General features: G+C 38.9%; 1 protein-coding gene across 1 annotated transcript in view; it reads right to left on the reverse strand.

Annotated features, from left to right (window-relative positions):
- krz (beta-arrestin protein kurtz) overlaps nucleotides 1-24,509 on the reverse strand; it is a 242,100-nt gene that overhangs the window by 5,543 nt on the left and 212,048 nt on the right. The window contains exons 10-12 of the mRNA XM_067099997.1: nucleotides 13,417-13,503; nucleotides 12,540-12,692; nucleotides 2,453-2,559 (exon numbers count right to left, since the gene is read on the reverse strand). Coding sequence (XP_066956098.1) covers nucleotides 2,469-2,559; nucleotides 12,540-12,692; nucleotides 13,417-13,503 — 331 coding nt within the window. The 3' untranslated portion in view covers nucleotides 2,453-2,468. The remainder of the gene's footprint in view (nucleotides 1-2,452; nucleotides 2,560-12,539; nucleotides 12,693-13,416; nucleotides 13,504-24,509) is intronic.

Consider the following 24,509-nt stretch of genomic DNA (forward strand, 5'->3'; position numbering starts at 1 on the left):
TTAAATCCATGGTGAGAATGTTTCTTCTCTACTTAAAGTACAACACCAAATTGAGGTAATTTTGTCTGGTCTTCACATTAGCCGCACCCATTTAACCCTTGGGTATCTGCTAGATTAACAAATATAATCCAACCCAAGGATGCAGAGAATGAAAATCAGTATTAAGAGTTCAACTGTGTCCAAAGTTCAGGGAACAGCATATGTCAAATCTTGAAAGGAAATCACTCAAAAACATTTTGGTTAGAATCTTCAATGGTCTTTAATTTATTCAACCACAATACCTTAAAATAAAAAAACTGCAATACACTGAATAAAATTCAGTTAGCTTTATTTCTAAGACCTTTACAAGTTATGAACACTCAGTACTCTACTTAAATAATCCAGTTACAAGATACTGTAAATATTCATACAAAAAACCAACCTGTTATTTTACTTATGCCATACTTATTCTATGGGAGATCTAAGTACTGTACCCATATTTTCAAGTTGGTAGTGTGAATACTTGTAAATCATTTAGATGTATGGTACCTACTTGGATATTTCTTTATGAATCCTCATAAAGGTTAAGAGCTATGTAATTATCGGTTGTTAAGGACAGTCATTATGATTTATGATGCCACTGGCAATTGTGTTCCTGTGTGTGTGGGTTATCAGAGCTGTATTGCAGACGTAAAAAACTATGTCCCTATAACTATTGTAGCTTTACAATCCAGCCAGACCTTTACTGTCATCCAACCTGATAAAAGTGCTGTACTTACACATAAAATGGCAGGAAAAGAGGGATGGCGTTCAAAACAGCCACCAAATAATAAAATTTACTGATCCTTGAATACAAATTTCTAATAGCACTGGGAAAAATCCATATCCTAATTACTCCCATGCCTCTAACACAAAAGGAAGGCTGCAGTAATTTGGTGCAACATACAAGATGGGGGATTGGTCTCGCTCAAGTGCAATACTTTCACTTAATTACAAAATCTGCATTCAACTACACTCTCTTCAAGTGCATGATTATCCCTCTACTGTGCAAACTGAATATTAAGAACAGGTAAATTGTAAGGTCTGCACTTGAAAAAATTTGGAATGTTATCTTTTTGCAGGCACAGATATGTTTAGACTACATCATGGTAATTTTCATAACATGTTAGAGCAACCTGGTGGGGAAAGACCTATTTTCACACACAATTCTTAAACTGAGGAGGAAAAATGATTACCCGATATTAGGTCACACTGCAATACTAATGAGGCATGAAAGTATCTGTCCAACTTGCTGTGAGACATTTTTAATTAAATGAACAGCAATTAACAGCTGATGCCATCTACAAAATCTGAGTCTGGCAATTATGCACCGAAGTATAAGCAAGTAGTTGGAGACAAGGCTATTGCAAGTCACCTCAGGGACACTGTCAGCAGCTAACCATAATTGCCTGAAATCATAATAACCTCCAGGCAACATGACACAAAGGGCTTCTACAAAATTCTGCCACTCATGTTTTTCCAGTGCTTTATCTTCCATAAATCTAATCTTTTCTCCAGCCTGCCTTCTCACAGCTCTCATTCAAACAGGTCAGGTCCCACAGGAACCCACCTAACAATATCACATATAATTCTCTGTTGGGTTGTGTGAACATGCCCAAGCATCTCCACCTCCCTTTCATCTTTATCACATTTACAAAGGAACTTCTGTAATTTCTTCTGCTGATGTTATTATTGACCCACCCCTTTTGCCAGACATTTTCTTGTTATCTTTTTACGCACTGACATTTTACTGATAATTCTGTGGGCTACCCTAATATCAATGCCATTCCCTGGATACATGACTGTCAACACCATATGCCTTTTTTTATCCAAATATTCTGTTATCTCTGAGACATTCAAAACAATGAGGTGAATAACTACTACCTACTCATGAGTTATAAGTTTCCATGGAAGAAGTCACTCATAACTACTCTAAATCTTCTGTTTAATACTTCAAAATTCATGAGTCTGGGGACACTGTGAGAGGACTCTATGTGACTCATGGTTTCGTATGAATAACTATAACCCAGTACCACGCACTGATCAAATCATGATAATAATTACTGGCAGAGAAGTAAAGCACTAAAAGAAATGCAATGGAATGCTTACAGTGTGATATGCAAGAAGCACACTGGAAGATAGCTACCCACTCCTATACATGTAGTGAGGGAGGGGGGCATCTTCAATAAAATGCCCAGAGAGAGGTACTAAGTACTGTCTACAGAGGGCTTGGCATGGCATGTAGCAGCCAGTACTTAGGATTCTTTGCGGTATCACCTCTTCATCCCAGCTACATTTCTTTCCCTTTGGTCTCAATTAACCTAGCTGCCTGATCTCACGAAAACCCTCTAAGGTGTGACTGGGGTAAATACAGTATTACTAATACAGTAATGAAAACAATTTCTATGTCACATAAAACATAGCATGACCTTACCTTTCACTGACAGGAATTATGCCTCTGTTTCCCCCTTAAGCCGCAGACGAGCAAAATCTTCAAAGATGATATCATCATCTTGATCAGCATAACATGTGGTACCATCTCTGTTGATTGTACATTAAGAAAAAAATTAAGAGCAAAATTGAAATAAAATGCCTATTTTCCATCACTGTAATTAGTCAAATGACAAATTTAAAATCATGCCCTGTCTAAATTTACTATGAAAGGGCTTCCCTGTTCCCAAATTACAAAGGAATAAACAAACTTTATAGTGCAAAAAATAATAACTCCTTGTCACAACAAAAATTCTGACCAAAGTCATTTATAAAAATGTAAACGTCATTACCCTCAATCATAAACGGCTCATGAATACTAGTAATAACAGCAACTGATAGTGCTATGTTATCCTCTGATTAAATAATTACTGATGAAGGTTTGTGTCTCATTGAATGCTAAGCAGATTTTGGAAATATTCATAGTAAAATAAATCCTTTGCTGAAAATTTTGTATGTAAAAGAAAAGTAATAATCATTAAGTATAATGTGAACCAACTGCTGTAACTACTGTACTTAAAGTAAACATGATTTTAGTTTGAAGTACGTACACAATACTGTACTTTAATCAGACAGAAGAATACAGGATTGACTGTTAGGGGGTACTTTAAAAAACACCAAAAAACTGACCTCAACTAGGACTAGCATAGGCAAAAGCAACAAAATTTTTAGTTATTAACCTAGGTCATGAAAACCTGTAATGTCTTTGGGAAACATTAACCAATGTCTGTTAAAACACTCTGAAAGTTAAACTTTTAAACCTTATAAAGGGTGTCGTCAATATTAGTTCCTCATAACAACAGTGTGAGGTTTGGTTTCCTTTTTTTAATGATGAACTGGTAATATTCACGGCAAAAACCCAAACACTAGAGCTGAAAGGGTCACTCTGTAAAGCCTGGCTATAACTGTTTTTAAACATTTCATGCCACTAGATCTTGTGTTCTAGTCACAGTATTTAAGCATATCTACCAAACATTCTTCACAGATGATGCAAATACCTTGCAAACTTAGCTCTATACAAGATTTAATGTCCTTGTGTAATTTATATCTAAAAATTGAAAAAAAAAATGTTATTTTGAAAAGTGGACATAATTCTGATAAATTTTGGAAATCACCAAAATACAAAAAAGCAGGTTACTGTAACAGTGCAAAAACACAGAATAAAAACTGTATCTTGGATATGGCATACATCATATTTTGTGACAGTTTCAACAGTATGACTATCTTTTTCGTTCTTGGTATCTCAAGTTACAAATATAACTTCAGAGCTCATAAGTGGAGATTATATACTTCAGATAGCAATGTGTGTAAATTAAAAATAATTACTACAGTATTTGTTTACATGTTACAAATGATTTTAGTGGCCATCTTAAAATTTACAAAAAATTATTGGTATAACTAATGAGGTACTATACTCAGTCTCTGGTCACAATTTGTTATAAAAAAGTGCAATAAAGACCACCAACTTAAGATTTCAGTGGTATTATTACAATGTACTTAAACCAGCACCAAGTCATATTTTGACTCCTTAGGGCTTGTCAGATTTCAATGTTATGATTACATGGAAGTAAATCAACAATGATAAACCTAACTAGACTTTGAGTTTAATAATGAAAAACATGTTGACCACAAACATTCACATCATCCAGTTCGCCATCAGACAATGAAAGAATTACTACTCTGTTGTAAGCAAAGCCACTGTGAGCAAGAAGCTGAAATCAAGGACTTGAAAACTGTCTTCATTCCTACTTATTTCCAAAATAGCTCATATCCTTATGGATGTGAACTACTTATACTGATGTTAAACGCATGTCCCAATATGGTGCAACACCTTTCTGAAATTCTCTACAAATGTAATCAAGCAGTGTGGTTGGTATCTTAAGTATTGTAGTGTTTGGTTTTACAACTGTTCACAAACTAATGAACAGCAACCAGTTGAATGTTTATGGAGTAGACTATATTTCTACTTGGATATAAATAGAGCATTTACATGCACTGCTACTTCTATTGAGATAAGTTGGACCTGGAACTCGCAGCAAACCAAGATGTCAGGTAGTTTATCAGTCACTCAAAAAGCAAACCATGCAATGGTTTTAAGCCACACCAGTACCCACAATGAACATCCTTCATCTTTATTTAAAGTGATTAAATCAACATTGACATCAGCAGACTGCATGATGCCGGACTGTGCGCAGATTCCCTCAGGAGTTCCCTCCCCTGAGTGACCAACAGGTCTGACACTCCCAGGGGTGTCTTCCCTTCTACCACTTCTCATCCTCCCAAGTTTTTCCACCACCTGCTCTAACTTGCTTTTGAGTGATCCGAACACTGTGTGATTTATGCAGATGTCATCTACTTCAGAAGGGTTATTCAGCCCCGTTGGTTTATTTCCAAAGGAAGAATTCCTGTGGTAGCCAGCACTTGATGAGATACTTCTATTCTCCTATTGCATGGAAGTTCAGTACACAAATTTAGCTCACAAAAACACTTAAAAGGTTGGGCAAGAGAGTTTTGGGGTTCAGATTCAGCCTAATTTACTTCATAAACATCTGTCACTGAACACAAAGAAATTGGAAGACTGCAAAAATTTTCAAATTATTCACTGACAGGGCAAATATTTTCCAAAGAGAAAGGAATTTGTTTGAAGAGTTTAAAGTAGCTTTGTGTTAGTCACTAATAATAAGACAAAACTTGTCTAATGCCCACACATACAAAAAAAATGTTAACGAATCGTGTCCCCTTGAAAAACCACTATGGTTATTAATCAATCAAATGACCGACTGGTTTGAAAAAGATACTAAAATTACTATTTGTTACTTATTACAGTCCTCTTGCATTCCCTGTACAGTAATGATAATATACTTTCACCTGTTCAGATTTAAAAATGACATTCAGAAGAATTCAAACACTTCAATACAATTACAACAGACAAATTAAAATATGCTGAAAACGAATTTGAACATAATAAAAATTCTGTACAAAAGACACTAATAAATTTGGTCTAATGTGAGATTTATTAGTATTAAAAACTTTAATAACTGATGATGAGATGAGTTTATGGAATCTTAAAAAAAAAAAAAAAAAAAAAAACATTTAGCAATATGCATGATGCGACTGATCTAGGAAAATTCAGAAGTAACTAGGTATCTCAATGTATTAGTGGTTGTTTTAAAGTATGATTTTTTATAATAAAATAGTTTTATATATACTTATCCAGTACTGTAATTACTTAGCTAAGAGTTTCTACTCATACAGCAGCTTAAATGTGAGATTCGTGGTAATGATTCTTTTGTTTATGTAGGTGACTAGCCCTGCCCACTTCTGAGGTAAGAGAGGAACAACTCAGCCAAGGGCTTCAATTTGTTTATGCTTAAATGTCCATGCAAGGGAAGGAGGGCGGGCTCCGCCCGTAATTACTGGGTAAGTATATATAAAACTTGATTTTATTATAGAAATGTAATTTTTATACAAGTAACTTACCAAGTAATTACTTAGCTGAATCCACACTGACAGGCGGTGGGGGTTAATGGACATCTTGTACCCCAAAACATTAAAAAGGTTAATGAATTTGAGAACAGAAAATAAGCTAGCATTGATACAATGCTTGTTTCCTTACCTGGTGAGAGAGCAACTGTAGGTGGATACTGCCCCTAGTTGGTGCTCATCTCAACCTTGTAGTGGCATGGCAGTATAGCCAGGAGTGCCTCTACTCATGTGGGAACTTCGTGGCGGAGTAATCCGATAGCTGACAAAGTATTAGTTGAAGCTTTGTGGCAAAGGACATTTCCGAAGGCCAACAAAGTCTCAATAGTTATCCCTGCCTAGGGTGCAGCACCACAATCAAGAACAACCAAACAATGCTGTCACCTATACCACATAAAAAACAATATAACCACCACCCAACAATAAAAAACTGGCGGGCATTCCAGGTACATAGTACCCCCAAGCTCCCCTAAGACTCGACACCCTATGTCAAGGCAAAGAGACAGAAGGATGGAAGGGATGCTTCCTACGCTTCCTCGCCCAACACTATGCCAGCCATGGACAAAGGTTCTAAGGTACTGCAGTCTTTGTAGACCGTTTCTATGTCTTGCAAATAATGCATAGCAAATACTGACTTGCATTTCCAGTATGTTGCTTGTAGAACAGAAGAGAGGGATAGAGTATGTTTATGTTTAAAGGCTACTGAGGTAGCAACAGCCCTAACATCATGAGCTCTAACCTTCAAGACAGGTAAAGCATCCTTTCCAATCTGGGAGTGTGCCTCCAAAATGATATCCCTTAAAAAGATCGAGAGGGAACTTTGATAAGGGTTTGGAAGGGTTCTTTACTGAGCATCAAAGATTACTTGACGGTCCTCTGATTTTCTCACTCCTTTAGAGATAGTACGTAAGAGCGCACACAGGGCGAAGAGCCATTTCCTCTTCTCCTGTGCCCAAAATATCCACTAAACTTTTGACAGTAAAAAGACGAGGCCAGGGTTGTGACGGATTCTCGTTCTGCAGTAGTAAGCCGAGGGTGAGGGAACAATCTGCATCCCCCTGCGAGAATCCAAACCTTTTACCCATCGTGTGGAGCTCACTAACTCTCTTCCAGTAGCTAGAGCCACAAGAAAAATTGTCTTCCTGGAAAGATCCCTCAGCAAGGAAGAGCGAAGGGGCTCGAAACCTGGACCCAAGAGCTATTTAAGGACTACGTCCAGGTTCCAAGAAAACGTCTTTTCCTTCCTAAGCCTGGAAGCGTTAAACGACTTAATGAGGTCAGAGAGATTCTGATTCAAAGAATGTCCTATCCTGTGTCGAAAAATGGAGCTGAGAATTGACCTACACCCTCTAATGGTCGAAGAAGACACACCTCTGGAGGATCTCAAGTAGAGAAGGAAATCTGCTATCTGAGTTATAGTTGTTTGAGAAGATTAAATGTTATGTCTTCTACACCAGAGTCTAAAAACTGTCCACTTCGCCTGGTAGACTCTTTTGGAAGATTTGCGTCTACATTTAGCAATAGCTTCTGGCGCACATCTTGAAAACTCTTTTGCTTGTATGAGTCGAAATCCTGTCAGGGCCAGAGTGGAAGTAGTTTGATGGAACCTCCTAAAATGGGGTTGTCTGAGCAGACTTGGAATCGAAGGAAGGAGCCTTGGAAAGTCTACAAGGAGTCCTGAGAAGTTCTGGAAACCATTCTGTCTGAGGCCAAAAACGGAGCTATTAGGGTCATCTTGACGTTTTGGTGAGAATGAAACTTGTTCAGAACCTCCCTTATCATTCCAAGGGAAGTTGTAAAGGTCCAAGTTGGACCAATCCTGAAGCATGGTATCTGTCGCCCACCCTAGAGGATCTGGAAAAGGGGAGCAGAACAGTGGAAGACGATGGTTCCTGGATGTTGCAAATAAGTCCATGGATGGTTCCCCCCACAGTTTCCATAGGTCGGCACAAACTCAATGGTCCAGGGTCCACTCCATAGGGAGGATCTGCCTGCAACAGCTCAGTTCATCCACCACCACAATGAACTTCCCTTAATGAAACATGTGATTAATTTGGTCTAGTTCTGATCTGCCCAGAGAAGCAGAGCCTTCGCTGTCACGCAGAGAGAGAACAAGTGAGTTCCTCCTTGAAGCCTGATGTATGCTAATGCCATGGTGTTGTCTGCATGCTCTGTCACCGTCACGTTGCGGACTTTCGTCGAAAAATGTTATAGTCCCAAATGGATTTCTTTTAACTCCTGGAGGTTGATGTGCAACTCTTTCTCTTCCCGGGACCATATCCCGGAAACTTCTTTGTCCCCTAGGAGAGCTCCCCAACCTAGATCTGAAGCGTCAGAGTAGTAGTCTAGGTCAGGATTCACAGTGAGAAGAGACTTTCCCTCCATCAACCCTTCTGCGGAGTTCCACCAACACAGGTCCTCCTTGATCTCTTGCATTATCGGAAAAAAGCACAAGTCTTGATGAATTTTCTGATCCCAGCTGATGCTTAGGAAAATTTGTAGGGCTCTTGTGTGTAGTTTTCCCAACCTTACAAACTGTTCCATGGATGCCAGTGTGCCCAGCAAACTCATCCATTGGGTGGCTGAGCAAGAACAAAGGGAAAGGAAAAGAATGACTTTCCTCAGGCAATCCTCTATTCTTTTGGGAGATGGGATTTCTGCAGGTTTAACAACAAACCCAGGTCCTGCGTCAGTAATAGGGTTTTCCGACAGTCCTCCATGTACCGTTCCTTCATGGGTGAACGAAGTATTCAATTGTCCAGATAGAGCGAGGTGTTGATGCCAAATAAATGGAGCCACCTTGCCAGGGGAGTGAGAACTTGTGTGAAAACTTGTGGGGCTGTTGATAAGCCAAAACACACAGGGCTCGAAACTGAAACAGTTGGTTCTTGAAAACAAACCTAAGGTACTTCCTCGAGTCTTGATGAATGGGAATGTGGAAGTACATGTCCTGCATGTCAAGGGAGACCATCCAGTCTCCCTGACGAATGGATGCCAGGATGGATTGGGATGTTTCCACGTGGAATTTCGTCTTTTCTATGAAGAAATTTAGAACATCACATCGACGATCAGTCTCCATCCTCCTGTAGACTTGGGTATCACAACCAGTCGGTTGTAAAACCCCTTCAACCTGATATCGTTGACTGCCTCTATCGCCCCTTTTCTGAGGAAGGAAGAGACTCCCTCTCAGAGGGCTGAATACCTCTCCGATCCTACAGAGTAGGCTGTCAATGTGACAGAAGTGTTGACTAAGGGAGGCCTCTCCTTGAAGGGGAGAGAGTATCTCTCCTCCAGAACTTTCACTACCCATTGCTCTGCTCCTTTCGCACTCCGTTTCTCCCAGAAGAGATGGAGTCTGGCACCCAGGAGCATGAAGGACTGAATCCTCACTTACTGGAGGAAGGTTTCAAGGAGGATTTCTTTATAGCTCACAAGGTGAAATGAACTGTTGCTCGAGGTCTTGATTGCGACCTCTGCCTGCTGTCTCGAAAGGGCTGCAGCTGAACAGGTGAGCTTGACTTGGTGCTGAAGGTGGCCCACTCCCTGGGGCATCTCGTAGATTGTGTTAGAAGATCTTGCATTTATTTCTTGTGCAGGTGTGACGCAGTCTCATTGACCATGGCCTGCGGAAACAGGTGGTGTTTGTTGAGAGGAGAGGAGAGGAGTGCTGACTTATGTGATGTGGTCATGCCCTTGGAGGTAAAAGAAACCCAGAGCTCCCTCTTTTTAAGAATACCCATGGCACAGAGAGAGGCGAACTCCTGTGAACCATCCCTAACAGCCTTATCAGCACAGGAGGGTACAATGAGCCAGTCCGCAACACAGTCTTCTGGCAGTGAGGAAAAATCTTGAATTTTCCTGGCTAATGCTCCCACAGACCAATCTAGGAAGCTCAGAACCTCAAATACTTCAAACAGGTTCCTGAGCAAATGGTCCATCTCCAAGGATGAAAACATCACTTTAGCAGAGGAGAAGGTGGACCTACACAGCATGTTGATGAGCCTGGAGAAGTCCCCTTGGGAAGAGGCAGCCACTCCTAAGGAAGGAGCTTCTCCCATAGCGTATGACAGACACCTTCTACATGAAAGACGAGAAGGCGGAATACTAAAGGAGGCCTTGCCCTGCTGTCTCTTTTCAGAGAGCCAATCTTCCACTTCACACAAAGCTTTCTATGAAGAGGACGAGAGAACCATTTCAGGGAGTGTGGCTGAATTGGCTGGCTGGTTGCTCATCCAGAGCAGCTGGAGTGAAGAAATCGGAGAAGTTCAGCAACACATACCTGAGCAAGGATGCATAGGCTGATGGGGCAGAGTCCTGGCCTAGATTTTCCTTATCCGAAGAAATTGGAGACAAGGAAGGATCCGTAGGGGCTTTAACTGACGAAGAAGGCTTCTGGAGTCTCAAAATGCTGTCCAACTGATCCTGGATAGGCGCTAAAGAAGGGTCCAGCTCTGCTGAAGTTGGAGGACTCGTACTGTGAGACGGACTAGGAGGAGCCAAGCAAGCCGGAGCTGGAGCCGGGCGCTTGGAATAAGATACCAAATCAACAGGAACTGGCGCTGGGCGATCAGCTGATACTGGGCACTCTACTGAAGATGGGCACTTGGGTGCTAGAGGGCGCTCAGAGACTGCATGGCGCTTGGGTGCTAATAGGCGCTCGGGCACTACTGAGTGCTCGGTCAAGGTATGTGGGCGCTCGCGAGAGGAAGTGTGCTTGGAAGACGAAACAAGAGTACTTAAAAGATGAGGATGAAGTCCTGGGAGCCAAATACCGGCACTCAGATGGAGAAAAATATTCGGGGCTATCCCAAGTGTTGCACAAAGGTCAAGGGCTACAGGAAGGTTCTCTAAACCTTTTGCTGGGTAGCGGGGGGGAGACTGGTCCCTGTACGCCGAATGCCTCTTCAGGGGGCGAGACTCATTCGAGAAGCGCCACTGGCGCCCCTTACTAGGACTGGAATCTCCCAAACTCGATGAGAGATGATGCACATCCGAGATGCCTTTCCAATGGCTGCCTTTTGTCACAACCTGGGACACAACAGGTGCGACTAAGGAGGCAGCTACCTGTGGGCAGACCCCACCAACTTCCCTTGGGCTTCCAGTATGCCTCCTCCCAGGTTTAGGGGAGTATGGCAGTGACATTTGCCTAGGAGAGTCAGTGGGACGGGCAGCCAGCTCCTCCACTATCACTTCACTGGCACTTTTCTCAACCATTTTGGCCATAAGAGCACACACTGATGTCCCTAATTGGAACACTGTATTTGCAATACGCTCAAACTTTCAGTCAAACCTGGTCTCAAGGCTGGCAAAGCAATTGACTTCGGAAGCATGGGAGCCAGGAGAAGGAGTAGGTGGGATCAAAGGAGGGCTGGACATGGGAGAGACAAAGCGAGCAGAAGAGACAATAAGTACATCCACACTACTAGACTTAGGGTTCATACTCTGGCTGGCTAATGATTTAACATCGGGTCTAGAAGCCGCTTTTCTCTTACGGTCTCTCTCTAACTTTGTCAAGTGAGAAGTTAAATTCTTCCATTTCTTCTTGTCCCAGTCCCTAAACTCTCCACAGGTTAGGTCAATAGAACATACTTGTCCTCTACAGATAGTGCAAAGGGTGTGAAAATCATAGCATGCTTTTGTCAATCAAGTATTGCAGCCTTTGCTACAATACTGAAAACTAGAAGCGCTAGTGTCAGACATTAGTCAACTAATAGAAAAAAGTCAAAGTCAGTAAGTCTCTCTAGGAGGACAATTGTCTAATTAAAAGTTTCACTGTAAAACCTAACTAAATACCTGTGCTGTGCATATGCCAAAGGCTACTGTAGGCAAAATACCTCACTGCAAGAGAAGATATCAATCTGAATCCAAAAACAAGCTGCACTCTTATAACTGTGTGTGGTTGTAAGCTGGCAGAAATAAATTAAAGCTCTTGGCTGAGTTGTTCCTCTCTCTTACCCTGAAAGTGGACGGGGCTAGTCACCTACATAAACAAAAGAATCGCTACTGTGAATTTCAAATTTAAGCTCCCGTGCGAGTAGAAACTCTTAGCTAAGTAATTACTGGTAAGTTACTTATATAAAAATCCCTGTTAACTTCAGGTATGTTTCAAAACAATTAATGTTGATGATGTTCGAATCAAATTAAATTCTAAAGAGATCTGCAACACAGAAGTGGGGCAAGCATTAATGGCTAAATTATTTTCTGAACTAAAACATTAACTAATGTATTTACTCTTGCCTGAAAACCTCCACTCCCAGACAGAAAATGAAACATTTCACTTATAGAAATTAAAAAAAAATAATAGTCTAAGGATGGGAAAGATCACTACAATCCCTTTTTAACATGTAAAAGGCAAGCCTGACATAAAAGCAATACTGTAATACTGATAGCAACAGGCACTTCTTACATATTACTAAACTGTCATGGTCAATCATCCCTGGTAAATGCTGTGAAGAACTAGAATAATGCTGTATCATTTTGGTTACAAGAAGTATCATTGCTCCTTGAGACAGGAAATTCTTCTAACCAAACTAAAAATAAATACTAACGTGTCCAGTTCAATGAGGTTTGTGTCAACAGGAGGAGCTGAATCAGAATCTTGGGTGGGTGAGGAGGTAGCCGGTGCTGCTGGCTTGTTGCTCTCCTGTTCCTCTTCTGGTTTGGGATGCATCAAAGTGAAGGGTAATTCTGCCACTAAGTCACTATGGATGATAAATAATTTCAGTTAAAGAAAAAATTTCACACAATGGCATACAACTGTGCACAAATATACAAAGCTAAATGCAGCTTTATTAATCATGGTATTTCATTATGCACAATGTTCTCTCCATATCTTTTTTTTTTTTTTTTATAAAACTGAATGGTATCCTATAATTTTAAAATTTCACCAAGGCAATGAAAATTTTAAGTTAACTAACAGTTTAATATAATAACTCAGATTAAATATTACAGGGGTAACTGCAATGTTAAGCAAGATATATCTGGCCTACTTCACAATAAAAAGCAAAATATCATATAACAATACATTTTGGTTTTTGACCATGGAAACATTTTGAGTTATTTACATGAAATTCTCTTACTACTTTATTATTATTTTCGAACTTTCTCTGTCATATGAACTGTATGCTATACTGACTATTACTGAATAGAAAAAACTTGGTGACAGGAAAATTTTTCCAAAATTTTTCATATCTGAGATTTGTAACTAAATACAGAGGTACTGTACTGGTAACTATCATGATATTTTTTATTTTATTCTGGTAATACTATGTCCCACTGCCAAAGTTACAGCTTTATGTTACCCCTTGCATAAAAGAATTCAAGCCATGAACATGAAACCAAGTACTTAGATCTACAGGGCACCATGCATTTAATCGTTAGAAGCCTATTGTTGAATAAAATAAAGAAATCCTGGTTAATACTTACCCAACAAGGGGTCCCAGAATTAATTTAACTTTCACCTTATATTGCACAATGATCCCCAGGTTTTCTTTCTGACAAGAATCTGTGATACTGAAATAAAGGAAAATTGATTTCTATAATGTTTTGCAAGCATTTCAAAATACAGTAACATGTATACTGTATCTATATAACTATCTACTTCAAAAAATTATAAAGCTAATATATAAATGTATACTGTATACTGTAACCAGATTATTTGACTACAATGAAAGTGAAGCAATGGAGAGAGACATCTTTCACCTTTTTAAGCAAACCATGTACAATGGCACAGAAAATTTCAAAGACAACTCAGATTCACAAAAAAAACAGTAATATTAGTAGTATATATAACTATTTTAATGTATACAAAGGCCATTACAATATGATTATTTTTTCAGGTGAGGCACAAAAGTCTAAGATTAACTCAGGTACCTGGTTAAAACAAGGCAAGGCAAATGGCATCAACCGGGTTTACTGATACTTCTTAGTTTCTCTTTCACTCTTTCTAATATCTTGAGCAGAAAGGGGTTCAAGATTTTACACACCTGGGCTTAAACTAATACTATTTTCCTTTTTCAGCTGCATTAATGCAGACTCAAAGATATTTCTAAACACTTTTTAAGAATTGTTATAAATGCCTAATACTACTAGTTATCTGTAAAACAGTCTCCTTTGCAATCTTCTGCTCCACTGCTTCTAGTTTCACACATTCTTGTTCAATTTTCCTTATGTGGTCAAATAATCTGCTCAGAGTAAAACTGAGGAAAATGTATAAAAGAAGAAACAAAATTATAACTTACAAAAAGGTTTACACGTATGACCGGAGTATAAGAAGAGACAGATATATAGATACACATGCTATCAACTACTGTAGTATATGAATAGCCAAATTTGACTGATAAGTAGCTTACAATATAGTTTCCTTCAGGATATGACTGACATTACACCATCATTACAAATTCCTTGAAATTTACTATAATGTCCCTAAATTTAAACATACTGTATTGGCCATAATATTTTATGTATAAATTTTGATTACTTAAAAAACTTTATAAATAATAGAAAGTTATTACATATACATATGAGACACATTAAATAATTTTTTTAAAACTGATATTTCTCAATTAAACTATAGGAAACAAAACTACAAATACGGTAATGCACAGTTGAATAAAAGGACATATAATCTATTCAATGGCCCAGCTTACATCAAAACTATGTCACCATAATATTGCAATAAATAATGAGAAACATATTTAGCTTCTTACAAAGATCATTATCACTGGTCAAATATAAATGCTTTGCTTTAGTAAAAACTTAATTTTAATATAGAGGTAAGGCAGTCATTAATGGAGAAAAGCAGTTAAAGAAGCTAAATTTGTCACACTTTATATCTTTTCTCTCAAAAAACATTCAGAATAAGTGCTTATTACAGATTATAGTACTGTCTGGCTACAGCAGAGGTAAATGTAAGCAGCTAAGCAATATGAGAATACAGAATTGAACATCCACCAGCCTTTTCTTGATATTCTTTTTCCCAGCCTTAAGTATATTAGCTGGATGCTTGTGTACAGTACTATCTAAACAAATGCTATGAAAGAAATGTGAAAGAAGCATCCAAGGACTCTGCTAGACACTGGAAATACCTGATTTGTATGGTATCGGACAATTTGCTTGTCAAATCCTTCATTTTCACACACGACTATCTTCATATTCCCTTACTAGCATTTCTGCTACCTATCCCCTAAACAATAAGGATTAGTGGTTGAAAAGATCCAAAAAAGAATCCCAAAAAAGAAGATTAATATTTTTGTGGGATCAGAAACCTGAAGACCTTAACAATTTATGTTTCTACATATGAAAACAAAACTATGCCGAAATTTTTGGATAAATTTTCGAACAATTTTCAGGCAACACTAACTGACTGAAAGTAATTGATACTCTTGCCTGACAAATATAACTACATTCTCTGACAAACACTCTTTACATTAAGGCCCAAGTTTTTGTGCCTTGTTACACTACTGCTTAGTTTTTTCTCACTATTACTCTTTATCCTTACCCTAGTTTAGTTTTCCCTTACAGGCATATATTTGTGCGTTGGGGGAACTGCCTTAAGTTTGTCTTCCTTCACAGATCTGAAGTAAGTAACCAATCTTATGTTCATTTTTTGGAAAGGCTTCATTCATAATTTTGCTTTCCTTCTTACATCTGTTGACGCTTTCCTGACTTTATCCAGAATCGGAGTGAGGGGTTATGAATTTTTTTTTTTATCTTCCCAGGGAGCATTTCAAGAAATCATTCTATCTGTTACCTTTTTCTTTAGATTGTTTAAACACAGAATCGGGAATTTAAGTAAAATTAAATTTCACTCCATTCTAAGTTTTTCATAATTGGAGGACAATGAGTCTTTTTGTGTTGAATTAGTTCTAGTAACCTTCAGTTTTTAAAAGGTTACTGTATATCTAAATAGGTCTCATTTCTACTCTGGAACAGAATGACATAGTGAGGTGATGTGAATGCTGAATGTTGTTTTTTGGAGTTTATTAAGTTTTTGCTCCAGGCTTTTGTTGGTCTGACCCTGTTTCAATAAGCCTCAGCACATGTGCAAAGGTCTGCAAGGTAAGGCTTGCTGCTTATGTCCTGGGTAAAGACCCTTACTTATTGAAAGGAAAACAGTGCTGTTTACTTCAGAACACTTTTTTAGTCTGCCTGGGACATGAATCAGTGGTTCAAATCTACTCAGAATAAAGCAAATAAATACTGCTGATGTGTGTTCAGGCTCTTCAGCTAACAAAAGGTCCCATATATAGGAGTGTTTCATCCTGCGGCCACTGCCACGTCTATGTCACAACACTGCTGGCTCCAGGAGCAGCCATAGATGAAGCTCTCCTGGACAGCTTTCACCAGCAAACTGCCTTGGTAGTTCAAGCCCAGATCTGGTTTGCCTTAAACCAGATGTAACTTTCTGCTGAACCACCACCTTCAGCACAGTTCCCTACACCTCTGGCTGTGAACCTTCCTGGCAGCTTCAGCAAGTCTCCACTTACCAGATGACTTTTCCAAGGGGACAACACCCTCAATGACATCAAAGGACCAACATCAAGTGAATTATAGGTCTGGCCCAAGGAGTGGGGATCCATTCTTCAGGCCTTTGCCCTCTGGGATGGTTTAGACGGAAACCCTCTAACCACAGAAGGAGATATCAAGCAGAGAATCAGGAAAGACTGATCACTGTTCCTGGAGAGCTTAGGCAGCAGCTATTCCTCAAGCCTTCTACACAATTCAGACAAGATTAACCCTCGCTGCAGCAGCATCAACAGGCATAGATATGCTAAGGTGAAGTGCCCCAAAAACCCAAACTCTGAAGCAAGAAAAGGAGAAGTCCTGCAAGGAGTGACACAAGAATGGGATACTTTTGAGTGTTTCTGTTGGGAAATGGCAGAAATATGTGTTCAGTAGCACAATCTCCCTCCTGGAAAGAATGACCTGCTGATGGAGGACACTGCAATGGCTAGAGGGGATGGGCCATTCATGGGAAAGGGCCTTCACTCTGTACATAAGGCTGTTCTACCTCTTAGGACAGGTAATGAAGAAGAGGAACTTAGCCTTTAGGGACTTCAACCAAATCTCCCTGGCTGACCATCAGGAACCTGAGACTTTGAATCCACTATACCCTTTCCTCTTCTCAGAGGATCTGGTGCAAGAGTTGGGAAGACTCTTGCAAAAATATATACAAAGGCAGCAATCAACAAACCTTTTCACTTGACCACCTTTAACACCACCAACAGCCAGTTTTCAATAGAGGAAGTCCCCATTCATTCAGAGCGAGGCCCTCCCAGTAGAAAAGTTTGAGGGCAGTTACCCTGCACTGGCACAGGGGCACCTTCCAGCATAGATGTCCCCTCTTTTCTTACTCAGGTAACAGATTCTGCCAGCAGTGGAAATTTAAGAAATCATTTCACCCCAACAGAGGAGCTATAGCTTTCTCAAAGTCCCAAGCCAGAGGGCAGCAGAGGTGCCTGAAGTCCTACATCAACATTATAAGCTCTTTTCCTAGAGAAAATCTCCCTCCCTCTCCCGGTTGAGTTTGAACTCTACATACAGGGATTAAAGAATTTTAGTGCCCTAAATGATGAGGTACAACTGACACTGAAGAAAGGAGCCACCATGGAGAAACAGCTATTAAACTTGGAATTTGCAGTTGGCTATTTGTACAGCTGAAAACTTCAAAAGGGTGGTTACCTATAACAGACTTGGTGCAAATGCCCTTTAAGATGATTGCAATGGACCTGGAAAGATCCATCAAAAGACTGACTTTTTAGCATCCACATCCCAATCCATCCAACCTCAAGGGAGTTCCTTCACTTCAGATGGTTTGGAAAGGTATACCAGTTCAGTCCTATGGTTTAGGTTATCAACAGTGCCTTAGGTCCCCACAAGGTCTTGGCTCCTGTAACAACAATGCTCACAGTTGGACAACCATCTTTGGCACTACCTGGATGACTGAGCTCTAACAGAGTGCCCAAAAATCTTGTGGGCCTTTTGCCACTAATCTGGCCTTCAGGTCAATTTAGCAAAATCAGATCTGTTCCTTTTCACATAGACAACAGATCTGGGTATGGCCATCAACACCCTAGATGAAAAGGTGAGGCCTGTAGAGGACAAAATTCACCAACTAAAGTTTGCTCTTTAACCATTCTCAAATGGTGTAAATCCAACAACAAAGCAGTGGCAACCTGCAATAGGTATCCTTAAAGAAACTGGCCCATTTCATCAGATTCAGAATTTGATCCTTCAGCCTGTAGTATCATGGAATGCTGCTTCAGTGCTGGACTGTCTTAGTCCCAGTGATGGACATCTACTCCTGAAAAGAGAACAAGTGCCTATCACAGGGGTCTGGTTTTGGAAGACCCAGAAACACTTCACTTCAAGGATACCTTGAAGGTCAGGGTGCCCACATATTGACCATTTGTGCAAGGATTAAACTTAAAAGAGTTATGACCAACATTGTGACTATGCCAGCCAACCTGAAGAATCAAGAGGACACACATGATAGATCTGCGGCTCTCAGCTGTGGACATCTCTTGAGCAGCGTGGCCACAGCACAACAATCATTCTAAGATTCATCCAGGGTCTTAAAACATTACTGCTCACTCCTTAAGCAGGAAACTAAATCTTCCCAGTGGAGTGGTCTTTCAACACAGACATTTGCATAGCTTTAAGGGGTCTCAGGGGGGTTCATCCATGGCAGGCCTGTTTGTAATGTCTTTAAATCACAAGTTGCCCTTGTATTGCTCTCAGAAGACTGGGCCACAGATACAGTGCTCTAAGGGTGGGATGACCAAGAAGTTTTCGTGTTTTCCCCTTCTCTCTGATCTTCCTGGTTCAGGTAAAATTCTGGATTTCAAGCACTTCCCACATTATCCTCACGGCCCCCTATTAACCACAACATGAGTGGGTCTCAGATCTACTGTGTTTGGTGACAGACTTCCCAAGGTTGTTCTAGATGTAGTAAAAGGAACACTAAATTACTTTTGAAGAGATCAATCAAAATTACTCAGCTAAGAAAATCAGAATGGAAAGCTTAGAATGGTATCAAGCACAAGCAGTCTAAATTGAGTTCATAACAAAGCCTAATACCAGGTGGATGACCATGTTCTGGTGGCCATACCACTTTCCAGGAAAGTTTCAATACAATGCTTTTACTTCCTATGCATAAATAGTACTTCACTGTTCATAGCAGATATGTTATTTAGTGGGAAATCTGATGAGGCTTTGTGATCAGAGCACAAAATTTCACCATATGCACCATGAGATCAACGACAGAGATTATGATATACTTCGAAAGGTATCCTGTCAAATCCAGTACTGATATAAAGCAAATAAACATCCTTACACTATCATATGTTACCGAGTGTGGAAATCACTTGCATGTTTTCCACTGTCTGACCTTTCCAACAGAAATTATTGATCCTCTCATTATCTGTTGCATATGACATTAAAACTAAGCCCTGGAACACTTCAACTATACTGAATGGCAAGGCTGCCAACTGATTCGAAAGCGGCAATCAACTTTATGATACAGAAAGCATAATCTAACTGCTAGAAGTAGTTTGTCTCTTTTAAGAAAAAAAATATATTAAGTCGATAAAAGCAATGCACAAATTTATGGAAATAGCAGCACTTTATTGACATTTCAATTGAAAGAAGTGTAGCAATTACTATACCAAATACAAGTTTTCAACAAATTTCTCCACTACCTAAACAAACTATACTTACCTACCATACTTGCTTTAGATAAGATACCGATCATGGAAATGTACAAGAGCATAATTAAACAAAAGATGGACAGACAAAAGGTACATGACAACAACAATGCTGATTTTTTATAGAAAGATGAAAGCACTCTAAACTTGTTCATAAAATGAAATCGAATGGGTTAGTAACTTTTCAATTAAGAATTATTGCAGCACCTGCCTTAACAGAGCATACTGCATTACAAATACTACCAATACTGACCAAAGCCTTACAAAGATATCTTTTGAATGAACAGAATTGAAGAAATTCAAATTTTTAAAGGAAACTTTGTTTTATATATATGTATATACAAACCATAGCCTTATTAATAACAGATTAAACCATTGGCAATATTATGGTTTTCAACTACAACAAAATAACAGTGCGTAAAAATACAGGTAGTGTTAATCTATTGGAGAACTGGATACATTCATTTGAAATACACTGTTACCTGATGACTAACTAATGTGATCCAGTCTGTGAATGTAAGAAATTTATTATGTTTGAATATATTTTTTATACGTCCACCTAAAATTTAATTTAGTCTTGGACACAAGTCCCTCAAAGAAATTTTATCAAATTTGCAATATTCATCTCATTCAATTACATCAAGTTTATAAGAAACTGTTACAATTTAAATTAGGGTATATAATTTATATTTTTGCAACAAACGGTGAATGCAATTCCAAGTCCACTTGATAGCTGCTGCTAAAGAATACTGGACACTATCCACAGGTAATTCATTTTTGTGCAGTTTATTTAATATCACACAGTATTAAAGCTGTTTTTGAGCGTTTCCACACACCATTCCTGAGGGACGGAAGGCTCCATCTGGAGCATACTGTATTTTGTACTAGTTCAAAGAAATCCCGGGAGGCATTTTCCTGCTTGTCCTTGGTGCCCATGACCAACAGCGTTAACCATTACAATTCTATTTTTTAACATGTTTCCATTTGGAAAGAAATTTTCAAAGATACCAGTCAAGATGGTAAAGTGATAGTTAACCTCTTTTCCTCTCAAGTAAGCACAGTACTGTATTTTCACCCTTTTGAACAATAATCATAGAGTACATCTTTGCATAAATTGTACAATAACTGTAAACTTTGGGTGCTGGGTGTCCTCCTCGACTGAGATACCTGTCTTGACAGCAGTTAGCAATTGATTAATTATAGGGTACTCTCATTTAACCAGATCACAGGGCTAAAACTCAACTCTTGTAAGAGGAAAAAAGTGACAAAGTAGTGCTAATAAGTCAATGCATAAGACCTTTAAATGGAATATAAAATTCAGGCCAAAGGCCAAGCACTAGGGCCTAAGAGGTCATTCAGCACCCTAAGATCTTGTTTAGGCAAAAAGATGACTCTCAAAAAGAGAGAAGCCACAAAATTATTAACTTAATGTATCTGATGGCATAAAAATCCTTGGACATTTATAAGTAAATAATAAGAGTAGGCATTTGTTTTTAATCTTTATAGATTTTCCAAATAACTCTAAAGTGAAGTACTTTCACAAAAAAATCAGCTTCCAAATTAATAATGCAATTTTTTTTGCACTATGTATTCTGGAAAGTTATAATTCAATAAATAAAGCATTTCTCTGAGGTGAGAATGAAATTTAATGAAACTTTTGGACTACTGTATTTAATACATCAGCTGATATTAATGAAGTAAGGAGCAAATGTTTTGAGTAACTTTTTTATGTTTGAAAATGTTAACAATAGCTGTATGTAAATTATATGAACTTAGTGATCATATTTTTTAGTTTCCACAGTACTTAGATTAAGCACTGGTGAATGATGTCATATAAAAATTTCAAGCACAAAGCTTAACTATATACTGTAATGTAGTTGGGCCTTATGCCATTGGCATGACCTTAAAGTATGCATACTGCTAATGTAACTAAGAACGTAAGTACTTTACTTGCAAGGCTGGAGAAGAGTTGTTATGCCCCATCAGTAAATCAACATCCCAGGGGTATGATCTGGTTTTGGTTAAGCCACTAGGATAGCTATGATCTCCATTACTTTCAATAAAAATATTCTGAATTATTTTGAAGATAGGTAGGACGAGTTTTAACCAGATTCATGGCGATATTTCCAGATTGGAACCGTGGTGTCACCACAAGCCAAACGTCTCACCTCATGAAATTCACCTATAAACCTATCAGTTTTATTTGAGCTATTATACTTTAAGATGTATTTGTTAAGAAATTAGTCCCAAAATATTATTAACTAAAAGTAACATATTTTTAAAAGTACTGTACAGTACTGTATATCATCAGGTTCCCAGATACAGGAAATCACTGTACTATACAGTATTAACATCTTGTAATCCATCATTTCTTTCAATCCATTAGGAAAGATTGTCCTTCATCCAATGCTCTGCAAAGCCAAACCAGACAAGTCCACTGGTCCTATGGCGGGTTACTGGCTGTACACAACATTAATAGTTCTGCTCAATATCCGTTTGGGCCACAGCTTTCAGTATTTGTTATGTTTGAATTTTCATTTTTTCCTGAAGATTTTATTCTTAATAACAGCTCTGAATTTGTCGAAATATGATAGTTTCACAATAATTAGTTATCTATTCATCATTAGAAATGAAAAGCAATATGTACTTGAAACCTAGTAATGGTTGCGATCTTAAAAGCAAACAACTAACACAACCACACTAAGTTAAATGCTCCCCTGATTGGTGCTCAAGCACTAAATTCAACGCACTCAATATTGCTGTTAAAGATGCAAATGAATCATTAGTGTAATCAAGTTATTTACCCTATAAGTGATAAGCAGCCTGAGGACTGTCATGACTGCCATTTGTTGTAGAAATAATTTATGATCATAAAAAATTAATCAAATCCACTAGCAGATGGTTACTAAATTAGAGAAATTATTATACCATGGGAACACAAACAGTTTGTACAAGGTTACTTTTATGGACATCACAGCGACTAACTTAATCATTCCTATTATTACAATGTAAAGTACAGTAGTTTACTTTGACCATTGAGTCCCATAGCTGGACTTATAAAACTTGCCCTTAGGATCTGTGCTTCAAGGACATGGAAAATGAGCAGGGAAAAGTTTAAGTAGTTGGAAGCTGGATGGGAAGGGATTACAGAAGGGATGAAATCAAAAGAGACACAGCAAAGCAGCTGGGGGCCAATGAGATGTTACGAACTTTCAGTGCCATCCACAATATGCTCCACAATGAACTGTCAAGTGATAATCTCTGGGGATGCTTTTAAAAAATGCAATTTTAGCATATAAAACTTACTTACACCTGTGGTCATTTATTGAGCTACTGATATTTCCTTCACACCCTTGCGACAAGAACAAACTTTGACTATCATAGCTGAAAAAAGGATGAATGACCACTAACACCCAATTTTATGCCAGACTGGCAATTGGAACGTATCCCAATAACACTAACATCTACAGCAAAATACACCTAACATTTATGAAATGGAGATTCCGAGACAACCAACTCAGCATGTGTAGCCAAAGAAAGCAAGGATTTCTTGGGCAATGTACATCATAACATCCAGCCAAGCTGATTACTGCTGGTATGGTAATAGCAGCAAAATAACAGAAAAAGCTACATTTTACATTTGAAGAGCACGGTATAAATTTAAATATAATGGGATATTTAAGGTCTCACACTGCAAGTATGTTGACTTAAGTAACTCTCAAAGCCATATAAAATGACAGATTTTTAAAGTAATTTGTATTTTTCCTACCATACAAACCTGAGGTCTATACATATGGGATTAACTTTCAGCGAGCTGGAAATCCAACTGTTAAACTTTTACAAGGTGGTTACGGTAACAGTTACCAATGGTATGGGTGGAAGCACCACCTAACAAGTTGGAGTGCAGTCAATCCTACGCAGCCAGTTTATCTTTTGGCCCAGGTAAGAGAATGAGGGGTGGTAAGAGGTGGGCCCTTTACATATGGGACCTCAGGTTTGTGTGTTAGGAAAGATACAAATTACTTTAAAAATTTGTTACTTGTTCCTACAAACCCTTGGTTTTTACATATGGGAGGCTTACTTTTCGAGGGAGGATTCTGTGTAAATCTCTGAACTGACTGGTAGTTCGGCTCACCTGGGTACTCTCTTCCTGGTCATGAAAAAGCAAAGGAAGGAGACTATACCTCTGATCTATTGAACAAGAGAGATGTTCAGTTGTTAAGACTTCTGGGCATTACGAATTAAAGGAATGTAATAACCTTGATTCGAAAAAGTTTGGATGAACCCCCAGTGTCGGAGACTATAAAGCTAAGAATAACCAACTGGTTTGATCATAGTCAGTCCCTCTCTCCCACTGCTAGAGAGAAGGAAGGATTTGCAACTACTAATCCAAATAGAGCTAGATTATGGATAGGATACTCAAGTCATCTAGTCCACCTGCATGCATGCCAGTCCAGCACGTAACGGCTCGTTCACCATTCCTCTGCCCACTGGAAGAGGCAAGAAGACGGGAGAAGGGAAAAGGCCAGTCCCACACACACCTTCTCCTTGCACCTTAGGCAAGATGCAACCTGTCCCGCAAGAGCTGGGTGAACTACATGACTTGTTGAGCATCCATCATGGAATCCAAGGACCTATAGGCAATGTCCCAAGGTAAAAGGAGACGAATGTGATCTGCACGATTACTTTCCATCCTAGTACTAGACCGACAGGTTCTTCCTGAATGCAATGGACAGACTGATGCACCTGGCCTTGAAAGATCTGGTCTGAAATATACTGATGTCCACCAAGAAGTTGCAGGATACACTCACT

The sequence above is a fragment of the Macrobrachium rosenbergii genome, chromosome 56, assembly GCF_040412425.1.
Source record: "Macrobrachium rosenbergii isolate ZJJX-2024 chromosome 56, ASM4041242v1, whole genome shotgun sequence".
NCBI classification, from domain to species: Eukaryota; Metazoa; Arthropoda; class Malacostraca; order Decapoda; family Palaemonidae; genus Macrobrachium; species Macrobrachium rosenbergii.